Source organism: Macaca fascicularis, chromosome 6 (genome assembly GCF_037993035.2).
Source record: "Macaca fascicularis isolate 582-1 chromosome 6, T2T-MFA8v1.1".
Classification (NCBI taxonomy): Eukaryota; Metazoa; Chordata; class Mammalia; order Primates; family Cercopithecidae; genus Macaca; species Macaca fascicularis.
In genome coordinates this window covers 37,175,007-37,187,264 of record NC_088380.1, presented here as the reverse complement: position 1 = coordinate 37,187,264, position 12,258 = coordinate 37,175,007, and the positions used below count along the sequence as shown (strand labels likewise).

Genomic DNA, 12,258 nt, shown 5'->3' with positions numbered 1-12,258 from the left:
CAAAGTCTCAAGAAAAAAAGAATCAATCACATAAACCCATCTCTAACACACTTACTCAAACATCTGCATAAGACAACCTCCAAAAATAAGTTGCTTCAGTTCATGAAAACTAAGCAAGCAGAACTCCTCTTTCCATTATCTTTAGTAAACATATGTTTATCCCTTGATATACATCTTAGTATTTTAATTAAATAAAAGTTGTAGAGACAATCACAGGAATATATGAGGGCCTTTGAAACATTTATAATGAAGCCCTTAACACCCCCATCCCCAAAAAAGCAAACCCTCTGCTTTCTTAAGATGTGAAGTGTTCCTTCCGTCTGCTTTCCCTCCCTGGCATGCCCCCCACTCGTACACCCCCCACCCGCAGTAGGCCTGAGGCCCCGTAGCAAACAGTGTCTAACAGGAGCAGGCAGCACAAAGACAGGAATGGGAGATTAGTGGGAGGGAGGGAGGCCGGGATTGGGGCTCAGCAGGAGCTTCAGGCTTTTTAAAATTCAAACTGCTCCCTGACCAATACAAATCACGGACACGCTACTGACTACTACACGGATTTATAGCATTAAAAACATGCCTAGTACGTGACAGCTATATTAACTTCATTCTTTTAAACGTTTATCCGTACGTTTGCAGGAAATGTGAAACAATTTATTGTAAGCAGGACACTAAACTCAAAAATAACCTCCACAAAATAACTTATTCTACAGTGACAATAATTTAATGACACAAAAAATTTGAACCAATGTAACATACACTAGTAAAACAAGGGATTTCGCCAAGCAGGGCTGCTTCATTTTAACCAACGAAAGTTTTCCTTCAGCGAACATGAAACAAAGTATCAAAACGTGTAACCCAGGTACATTTTTCTAGCAATTTGCCTGACTGAGGAATTTTAAATTGGTGTTTCCCCCTTATACCAACCTACGTTACGAATGCCTCCATAAACAAGCTCGAAACACTTAACTTACTCATGAACTAGAACTTGTCAAGTTAGAACTGATATTTTTCTCCAGCATTTACAGATACATTTGACCTATTAAAATGACACCTCTCTCATTACACAGTCAAACATCATGGCACAAACAGCCAATGACAATCCTGGGACCTCAAGAAGAACTGCCCTGACATGAAAGGATGGCACCTTCTACAATTTTTTAACCTCCCAAGGATTTTAAGTATAACTTAATTTCTTCTTTTTTTGAAAAAGAAAATAAAATAAAATTGGTTTTACCCGTATCTCAGTACAATTCTCAGAACACTTAGAATTCTTTGTATGCTCCTACACTTTTTGGTCAGGAAGTACCTGAGGTTATGTATAGTCGTTTAAAACTGCCCTTACATAACGCATACAAATAGAAAGTGGCAGAGTAAACCTGTCAAGTACTTTATACTTGTCTTTGAATAAAAAGTCCATGTGCGACAACACACTGTCAAACAACAAGATAAAAGCTCTTGGGGAGGGGGAGATGTGCAGTGTCTGCCACAGTGTGGTTTTCTGTATTAAATATTCATGTGGACGATTTAATTCTTTAAAAAAGAAAATGAGTCTTTATGAACTTTCCAACGTCCAAACAAGTTTTAGAAAGAGAAAGAATTACCACTGGATCCGCGTCTGAGTATTTACGTTTGTCTCACTAACTGAAACTACTTCCTCCCTTCATGGGGTCACAGGGGGAAGAAGGGGGGTTGTTTGTTTCACTGGGACGTTCCCCACTCCCGGACCGGGAAAGTTGTAAATATGGGGACGATCAGGGCACATTTGCTGTTAGTTGTATTGTTTCCGCCTGCTCACTAGCTACGGCTCCTCTCCCGGGCGAGGCCTGTCACCGACCAGCAGTCGCTCCGCTCAGCCCGGAGCTCTCCTAATCCCCGAGCTCAAGTAGATTCCGCTGGCCCGCGGCCTGCACTCTCCGCCGGGCCTACGCCTCCCCGGCCGCCCAGCAGGAGCCCAGTCCCCGCCACCGGAGCCGGCCGGGAGAGGGTACAAAACCACCGCCACCCAAGGCGGCTGCCACCAGAGAGGAGCGAACTCTAGACTCGCCTGTGGAAGAGACCTGGGGCCGCTAAGGAAACGGCGGGGAGGGGAGCGAGGAGGAGAGACGCTGAGGACCTGGCGCCGCCGCCGCCGCCGCCGAAATAAAGAGCAGGAATTTACCTGGGCGAATCGGCGTCTGAATCCAAGGGGAGGCCGAGGCCGCTGTGGCGAGAGACTATAATCCGGGCCGGGAGGGGGGGTGGCTACGGCTCCTCTTCCGTCTCCTCAGTGCGGGGAACATGTAGAGCCGGGGGGAGACCAGCCGAGAAGACAAATCGTTGCTTCTTCTTCCTCCTCCTCCTCCTTCTCCCACATAGAAACACTCACAAACACCCGACCAGGGGCCCGAGCTACCGGGGGGGCATCGCCGCGGGCCCGGGAACCAATCCTCCTGTCGGCGGGGGCGTCCCTCCCTGCGGCTTGGTGGTGTCGGGTGAGTCGGTACCGACGGAGGGAGGGGGGGGAGGGCGGGGGGAAGGAGCCCTGTGTGTGTGTCTCTCTCGTTCCGTCTCTCCCTCTCAGAACAAAATGCCGACCGGAAGTGCAGCTGCAGGAATGACTCCCTCCGCCGGCGCCAAACACTAACAACCACCCCCTCTTCCCCACTCCACTTCCGCCACCGCCGCCGCCGCCGCCGCCACTTGGGCTCGCGTCTTCGGCCGCGCCGCGCCGCGCTGCGCCTCGCCTCGCGGCACCCGGGCCCAGCCGGGGCCAGCAGCCGGGCGGCGGCAGCTCTCCTCTACGCCCTTCCCCTCAGGGCGGCTGTGGATGTTGCCAGTATTGTCGATGCTTCAGAGCGACGTTTTCCCTGCGACACAGGCGGGCCGGCTCTCCTCTGTCTTTATTTTCCTGGAGGCCGACGGGAGCGGGGCCGGAGTTCGGTGGTGGTCGTGAGCGTGGGGAGCACTGAAGCCCGGACGGGCTTGCAGGTCGCCGACGGCGGCCGCTGGAGGCCGCGCTGGCTGTCCCAGGTCGTCGTTAGCTTTAGGGAGCCGATCTCCGGGCGGCCCCACAGAGGACGCCCGCGATTCGACGGCGATGATGCCCGTTTTAAATGGTGTCCCTGCAGCTGGGTGGATGGATGGATCGTACACCTTTCCTTTTGAGAGCCGGGACCTTACGCCCGACTGCGTATTGTTTCTGCGGAGTAAGAACGCAACCCTTGGAGGTGAAGACGATTCTCGGCTGGATTGAATTGGAATCGTGTTTGTGATGCGTTTATTTCTGGAAACAGGGGATCTCCGCTGCCCTTGCTTTTTGTCAGCAGAGGATTGGGTTCTTCTCCAACCGTCGGGATGAAGGCCTGTAGGCGACGCTGCGCGAGCGAGAAGGTGGCCCGCGGCAGCCCCGGCGCCCCCCTCTAGGTGTGGGTGGAGCCGACCGCGCGGGGAGAACTGCCGGCCCCGACTCAGCCACCGGCGACTGCGGGCGACCCGCGGGCCTGCGGCCAGCTAATTTCAAACATCGTTTTCCTCTTTAGGTTTGGAACACTGAGGCGCTGGACAAGGCTGGAATACAAAATGTGATTATACGTACAGTACTATGCTTGTTGTAGTTTTTAAATTGTAAAACAAGAAGTGACTCCATCGTTCCACAGTTCTCTATTAAGTTTTTGTAAATTAAAAGGGGGCTATTTTCGGTAAAAAGTGCAGTAGGTAAGCGGATTTTTATTCAACCGGGACGAAATTCTTGTTATATGAATTGTATTGTGTATTTGTGTGTGTACCAGTGCGCTAAAGTAAGTAGGAAAACTTGCTTAGATTATTCCTTTTGTCTGGGGCGGGGGGGCCAAGATCCTGTCACTCCTTTTCTTTAGGCCCTGCGAATGGCTTCCCTGCTTGAGGGGAGTGAGCCAAATCCTTGACCGCGGCTGAAGTCCCCGCGCGCCTTTGGGGGTGGGGGCGGGCCTGCCCTCGTCGTTCCCTCTGCCAGGCTCTTCCCTGAGCGTCCATAGGGCTTGCTCCTTCACCTTCAGGATTTTGCCCAAGTGTCACTCAGTGCTTCCGCGGCCACTTTTAAACTGAGCCCTAGCCCCCTTCTCATTTTATCCTTTGGACAGTCTACATATCCATACTTGTTTATCTTCTCTCTCCTTCCCCAGGGGAATGTAAGCTCTAAGAGGACAAGAGGTTGTGTTTTTCTGCACTGGTGTTACGGCCAGCGCCTAGAATGCCACACTGTAGATGCGTAGTGTGTGGTTAATGAATGAATGACGATTATAAGGGCCTTGACACTCCCCCATTTCTGTCTTTAATGTGTACTTATATGCTACAGAGAGCTTTATAAAATATTTTTTAAAAGTTTATTACAGAATTCTATAAAAAGACATTGCTTCTAAACATTGGAAAGCCCTCCACAACACCAGAAACCCACAAACGCGGGATAAAATTTGTTTTTAGGCTTCTGTAAATGGGCATGTCCGAGGATAGTGCATCAAATGATCATATCCATACTGGGCCGATTATCTTTGCTCTCCTGAGTCTCAAACTGCATTCTTCATCTTGTCGTCCTCTGTCTTGCAAAATACATTAAAAGTGAGAATTTCGTTGGCTCAGACCAAATCCAGCACTATTGGAAAAGTTCATTCAGCAAGTATTTATCGGGCACAAATGGGTACCAGGCACGGTAATTCAAAAGGTGTGTGTTTCTGAGGCTAGGAGGCCTTACATAAAGGATCACATATGGCTACTTTGGTTGCTACTCAATGATGCTGTCAAGCAAAGCAAATGCTAGTGAGATTTGTTTTTAGTTTTCTTCTGAAGAAAAGATTCAGTGAAAGCTGAGGTCAGGCTTAGTGTGGATATTTTAATTCACCATTTAGTTTGCTGTTTGCTTACACTTAGGGTAGCATTAGATATACTTAATCATGATTTTTGAGTATATAAAACGTGGGAAATTTTATTTCCTAGTGGCTGGAAAAATAGGCTTTTTAAATTAAAATAGGTAAATATATCAGTAAGCTAGAAGCTATGCAGTAAGGCTTTGGCTATGGTATTACAAATTTTCCTATTTCATGTATTGAATTTTTGGACAAGAAAAGATAGCCTTGATAGATATTTTATAACCATTAATACAATTAATTAAACATTGTTTAGTAAATCCAATAGTCTGTTCATTACTGTTTTTCCCATTAATCTTCAGAATAGCTTTAAGTTAATACAGATGGCTCAGAATGTGTTTTTCACTCAGTTTCAAAATACTATTATTTCAGTTCACTAATAGAAGCACATTTATCTTCCTGTCTGCTTTCTTAAATGTTACTGGTAAACTAGTAATTTTGCATGTCCAGGTAACTGCAGCTGCTACGGTCAATTTACTTTGGAAAGTCTTGGCATTACTGTGCCACTTAATGTAAAATTTTAAAGTTTTTTTAGTTTTTTCCCCTTCTTATTGAGGACTTATTAGGTGCTAATTAGCTTTATGCTAGGCATCTCATACATGGTAGTGAATGAAAGCACAACACTGCCTCTGAGGGCTTTAACTTGTATATAGTTTGTACCATTTTTTTTCCAGATTACAGAATCAAAAAAATTGTTTCAATGTATATCATAGTATTTCACTATTAAATCAAATGGTATTTTGCTTGCATAAATTTAAGTATCCAAGTAGAGATCTTACATAGAATCTGTTAATCTAATATTAGTGTTTTCTTCATTTCATTGTCTTGGGTTTTTTTTTTTTCCTTAATAATTATTTCTCCCAATATCATCCATTTGTTTCGCTGTTACATTTTTAAGTCTTTTATGTTCCAAATCAGGTGACTTACATCCTTGACTTGTCCATTGAGGACAGTCCAATAACCCTTTATTCTGACTTTAAATTGCCTCCTTGCTTCAAGAACTGAGTTACATGACTCAGTTTTCTTTGCTAGGAATATTCCTGGATAGTCTCATATGTATTCTTGATCAATGAATTGCAGAAGATTTGATTAAAAATTTTAAATGGATTTCAAGTATAAACTATCTGTACCAAATGTCATCTCCAGGAATTTCTACAACTGAAAAATTACAAATTGTTATTTTTATTGAAGAATATTTATCTTTAAGATAAATGCAATTTGCTATAAAATGATAGAAATGAAAAATTTTAGAAAATCATTTTCTTTTCACTATTTTATGCCTGCCAGTTATCCTTTGTTAGTGATAAAATTGTCTCTTATGGGAACAAATTTGTTAAAGGTAGAAAAAAAAACTGGTAGTGTATGTATGTTTTATAGATTACTTTAGACGCTACCAAAATTATTTCACATTTAGAATAATTAAATTGCTTTTAGGGTGATGGATGACTTAAACTGGTGAAGAGTTAATTAAGGATATTGATTTTTAGGGCAGAGCTACAAAATTATCAAATCACTTAATACTGTAAATATGTTCCTGTTTCAGGTTTTCAAAGTAAATATCTTAATCAAATTTGGAAATAGTATTTATGGAGTTTATTCAACATAGTTTATCTATTTTGTTAAAATTATAGAAATGAATAGTTCTTTTCCCATGGATACCTTTTTTCATCTTGGCCTATTCTAGTCCTTTAAGAACAAGCTTTGTCCTTTCATTAATACTTCTCACCTATAATTACCATTTTTCTCTAAACTTATAGATTTTATTATCCATGCCATCTATTTATAATCCTATGACACCCCTGTATTGTTTATTATTTATTTGTTTATTTATTTTTTGAGATGGAGTCTCACTCCGTCTCCCAGACTGGAGTGCAGTGGCGCGATCCCGGCTCACTGCAAGCTCTGCCTCCCAGGTTCACGCCATGCTCCTGCCTCAGCCTCCCTAGTAGCTGGGACTATAGGCACCCACCACCATGCCCGGCTAATTTTTTGTACTTTTAGTAAAGACGGGGTTTCACCGTGTTAGCCAGGATGGTCTAGGTCTCCTGACCTCGTGATCTGCCCGCTTTGGCCGCCCAAAATGCTGGGATTACAGGCGTGAGCCACCGTGCCTGGCCTTATTGTTTATGTTTTTATGTATCTATGCCTTATGTTCCTAAATCAAAGTGACCAGTTCCATGTTATACTACAAGTTTCACTGTGTAATGCATAGAGAATTACACAGAGGGAAGGGCCTCAAAAAATGCACTTCTGAAATATTTAATGTAAAATTATTTAAGACTATAAAGTTTCATGAAAGCCTAATCTTCCTGGAACCTACACATACTCTGCATGTGAACCAGAGTTAAACTAGTCAAGTATTTTAATGCTGAACTAATCTGGAAAAACATCATTTAAAAAATGACTGTTTATGAAGAAAGAATACAAAATCTATTAAACTTAAAGCATCTAAAATAAGTATGAAGAGAGACTTATGGTGCTCATTTTAACAGCATTCTTGAGTAGGTTAGCTTGTAGTCAAATTTGTCTGTGGATTATAGTACCACTATGGATCATGAAATTAATTTATTGCATTATGACTAGCATTTTTAATTTAAGATATAGAAAAGAATAGAAAATAGAAGAGTACATCACAGATGGTAAAGATATGTGTTTTTAAGTAAACATTTATTCATGTGTATGTGTGCTAGGTTACCTTGTAAAATATATTCCCTATTGTGGGTTACAGGCCAAAAATTGTGTTCATTTTTGTTTTTAAAAGTCTACTCTTCAGATTTTCCTTAGAAAATGGGGAAAAAAGGAATGTTAGAAAGATCTGACTGCCTATGAACTAGTGAAGGATTATTAGAAGAAGTACTAGGATATTTTAGAGATCTGATACTAGTTTCAGAAAGGTAATCTTAAGGCAAAGGGTAGGAAATAAAGTATGCTGTTAGTAGAAATGTCAAATATGGTTAAAGTTGTGAGGAGGAATTATTTTCCTAGTGGACCTACATTTGTTGTGTGTAGATCTGTGACAATTATTGATCTGTTTTAGCACATTTTCCAATCTAAAATGTCCAGTACAGCACAATAATAAACATGGGGCAAAATATATGTTTGTTTCTATTTCTTCCCACCTTCCCTTCAATCTTAAAACAAGTGTTTATTAATAAGTCAAAGCAAAGCAGATTTCTATCTTTCACAGAGTAATTATCATAGGAACAAATGTACTCTCTGAAAATGGTGGAAACTCCTTTCTCCCTCCAAAAAACCAAACCTTTAATAAGTGTTTACTCTCTAGCCAAAGTAAATAATTTCTTAAATAGGTAACTCTCATTTGCCATCCAACTCATTCTATATACTTAAGATTCTATGTACTTAAATAAATGTACTTACACTTGTGTACAGGATTTAAAAGGGGGAAACTTAGGAAGAAAGGAATTGTGTATAGAATTTAAAAAGGAGGCATTACATTGCATAAGTAGAATGAAAAGTATCTAACCAGAAAGCAAATAAGATGAGGATTATATTATACGGAAATATTTTAATATAATTTAAATATTTCATTACTCTTTCACCTTATTTGCTATTTGGAGATTTCAGTATTGTGATGTTGGCAAGTCTATTTAAAAGGGCATTAATAAAAATTTTGTTTTTCAGGCATGTGATGCGAAGTCCCTTTCCATTATACATAAGTAAGGCCTAGGTTGATTAAAACCTTAGCTAAACACAAAATTTGCTAGAGAATCAACATATAAGAAGCTCTAACTCCAAGCTTATTCACCCCAAGTATTTCATCAATGTAATACATACCCTATTGAACTAAGAAAGGAATTATATTACTAACCAGCAGAGGGAGCCAAGTCAATCATGAAAGGTAGGAGTATAAAGGAACATCATATGACCTCCTGTTTTGAATTTAACTATATGGCCCCTGCTCACTTTTTGGGTTTACCAAAAAAACAGTCATAAGGAGAGAAAGGTGACCAATGTATCAAATAAGGATAGAGTGACAATTATGACTCAGAATTACCTTGCAGGAAATAAATTGGAAGAAAAATCAAATGTGGAAATATACAAGTGAAATGTCTCAGTATTATAACCCAAGATGGAAAAACCATGGAAAACAGTACCTTAGTGCCATGATGAATTGCTAGCCAAATGTAACAGTGAATATTTCCCAATAATTCCATTTTCACTTAAAGTTGAAATTAGGCCATAAATAGACACATTTTAAAACTATAAAGTTGGTACAAATATCTAGATTGTACATCAAATTTATGTGCATTTAATCTAAGAAACAAGGGATAAAATTTAATAAAAATTATTATAGCGAAGTAATAAGGACAATATTTTTCAGTTTAAAATTAGAGAACAGAATTGTTTCCACTACTGTTTATTAACACAACAAATAAAGTAATATCTGTTTTGTGAGAGATGTTTGGAGGAATCTAGTAGCTAAGTGATTATGTCAGTTTATTTAATTTTGTCTAAGAACTTTAAAATGCCTGATAGAATGGGTGCATATTGAATGAATAGATGTGATCTCTTTATTATTTGAAGTAAAACTATAAGAGCTGAGCGTTAGCTAACTGCATCAAAATAAAAAATGTAAAGACCCAAACATGTTTAGTTAAATAACCAAATGAATTAGCTAGTCTAGCCCCTTACTCATTTCAAGGTTTGTGGAAACATACCATATATACTTTTATTCATGTGTTTATTCCTTCCAAAAATATACTTCTTAAGCACTATCTCCATAGGACATGGAACATATCTTCATTATTAAGTAGACAAACTTCTTAAATTTTGTTGAAAAATTTAATTTCATTGATATATGAACAGTCATACAAATTCAATATGCAACCAGTAATTTCAAGAAAGTGATTCATAGAAGCGAATCATTTATGGGACTAGACTGCCTTTGTAGGACTAACAAATCAGGCACAAGAATAGAAATTATAGTTTAATTTCTAGTCATGCAGCTGGAGGCCACGACCCTCCTGAAACTGCTTCTAAGATCAGTGCTTAAGATATTCTGCAGACCCTGCACTTGATGGATCAGCTGGCACCACCCAGATCAATAAACTGGCTCATCTGATCTTGTGGCCCTCCACCCAGGAACTGAGAGCAAGAGGACAGCTTCAATTCCCTATGATTTCATCTCTAACCCAACCAATCAGCACTCTTGATTCACTTGCCTTCCCCCACCCACCAAATTATCCTCAAAAACTGATCCCCAAATGGTCGAGGAGACTGATTTGAGTTATAATAAAGCTCCAATCTCCAGCCAAAAAAAAAGCAAATTATTTGATTTTGAGTACTAGAAAGTAGACTGTAAACTTCTTGAAGGGTATATTCTTTTATAATGCTATATTATCCTGGCATTTTATATATTGGCATCTGGCGTCAAGTCAGTTAATCACAGTGATGATATCCAAGATGTACAGCTCATCAGTCCTAGAGACTTTTTTTTGTTTAAGACAGAGTCTTACTATGTCACCCAGGCTGGAGTGCAGTTGCACGATCTCCCCTGCCTTGGCCTGGGAAAATGCTGGGATTACAGGCCTGAGCAAAGGCGTCTGGCCTAGAGACATTGTAATACCAAAGAAACCTCAATGCAACCAGTGTTAGTTACTACTTCTAATTATTTGTTTCCTTTACACACGAGTTGTGATGAATGTGGGCTATTAGAACTGGATAAACAGCCTAAGCTTTTAAATGTTTTCACCCATGAAAAACAGCTATTATGAACTTTAAAAAATTAAATTAATGAAGTGGCAATAGCTTTACCATGAACTATTCCTTTTTGATAAGCATAATAATGGGTTAACTCATGTCAAAGTCCAATAAAAACTAGTAACTTTGTCACCAAAGTCAACATTTCAGAATCTATGATATATAGTATAGGTATTCCTGTTTTATCTAGTTTTCATTTAACAATCTAAAAGATTCTGGCCGGCACAGTGGCTCACGCCTGTAATCCCAGCACTTTGGGAGGCCGAGGCAGGCACATCATGAGGTCAGGAGATCGAGACCATCCTGGCTAACACAGTGAAACCCCGTCTCTAATAAAAATATAAAAAATTTAGCCGGGTGTGGTGGTGGGTGCCTGTAGTACCAGCTACTAGGGAGGCTGAGGCAGGAGAATGGCGTGAACCCAGAAGGTGGAGCTCGCAGTGAGCCGAGATCACTCCACTGCACTCCAGCCTGGGCAACAGAGAGAGACTCCATCTCAAAAAAAAAAAAAAAAAAAAAAAAAGGAAGATTCTGACTAACAATAAACTCAATAAACTCAAAAACCAAACAAAGGCTGGTGAGAAAATAGCTCATGTCTTATTCCAGAGTAAGGAATGGTGACAGATTAGGAAAAGCATCAAAAAAGTGACCTCCAGTGAACAAAATCAGGAGGTTTGAGTAAATAATTTCCTTTTGCTAAAAAACTAAATATAAAAGTTTAGTCAGGAATTGGTACCTATACATGAATACTGCTTTTAACATTTTTCGTTAGACATTTGAAATATTTTATTTTCTCTTTTAAAAAGCACCAAAACCAAAATTTAATAGTAATATTTCTGATTTATCAGCTTCTTTCCATCTTACACTGTTGAATTCTGTACTGCTTTTAAAGCACCTATAATTAACTCTACAAAAACTGTACAATTAACACTCAGCATTGCCTTCTTCCTAATTCTAACATCAACATTCATCAGCTTTCTCCAATACAGTCAGATGATTCCTTATAATCATATCTAGCCAAATGATGTAACTTTTGCTTGATGTATGGGAAAATAGCTTACATTATGAATTTAGAAGAGCTATAGTAGTATTTGACAATATAGATGGAAAAGTATTTTTAATTTAAAGAACATATTGCACATCTTTCAGAATTTCTGTAAAAACTTTTGAATGTCCATTTTGTCTAGGAGCTTAGAAATGATCATGCTTAAGTTTAATTTTGTGTTTACATTAAATCTTTTGGATTATCATTCTGTACACAATATTGCTATAAAACATCATAGTTGTGAAATCTGGCTCTTTAAGCGATGCTTACCAGAAAACTGGTTTGAAAACTATTCTGACTACAATGTAGCTATTATATTCACTGATAGGAGTTTAGTATGCCTCTGAATATAAGTAAGTCTCTAATTCCCTATTTTTTTTTGAATATTGCTATATTCTAAGAGTATCAGAGTATGAGCTTCTTAAAGGAATTTTGAATTAGCATATACACATTGACAGATAACATTCTTAGGTGGGGCGTGGTGGCTCATACCTATAATTTCAGCACTTTGGGAGGCCGAGGTGGGTAGATCACTTGAGGTCACGAGTTTGAGACCAGCCTGGGCAACAAGGTGAAACCCCATCTCTACTAACAATACAATAATTAGCCAAGTGTGGT

The 12,258-nt window shown here is 39.9% G+C and overlaps 2 protein-coding genes across 6 annotated transcripts in view; one reads left to right on the top strand and one right to left on the bottom strand.

Annotated features, from left to right (window-relative positions):
* NIPBL (NIPBL cohesin loading factor) overlaps positions 1–2,565 on the bottom strand; it is a 194,153-nt gene extending 191,588 nt beyond the window's left edge. For all 5 annotated transcript variants that reach the window (XM_015451282.4, XM_073993316.1, XM_005556732.5 and 2 more), the window contains exon 1: positions 2,156–2,565. The gene's annotated coding sequence lies outside the window, so the exon portion shown is untranslated. The remainder of the gene's footprint in view (positions 1–2,155) is intronic.
* On the top strand, positions 826–7,968 carry LOC123574150 (uncharacterized). Its single transcript, XM_073993180.1, has 3 exons — positions 826–856; positions 2,148–2,468; positions 2,558–7,968. Exons 1-3 carry the CDS (start codon positions 826–828, stop codon positions 3,139–3,141), a joined length of 936 nt encoding a protein of 311 aa, XP_073849281.1. The 3' UTR covers positions 3,142–7,968.
* The last annotated feature ends 4,290 nt before the right edge of the window (positions 7,969–12,258 follow it).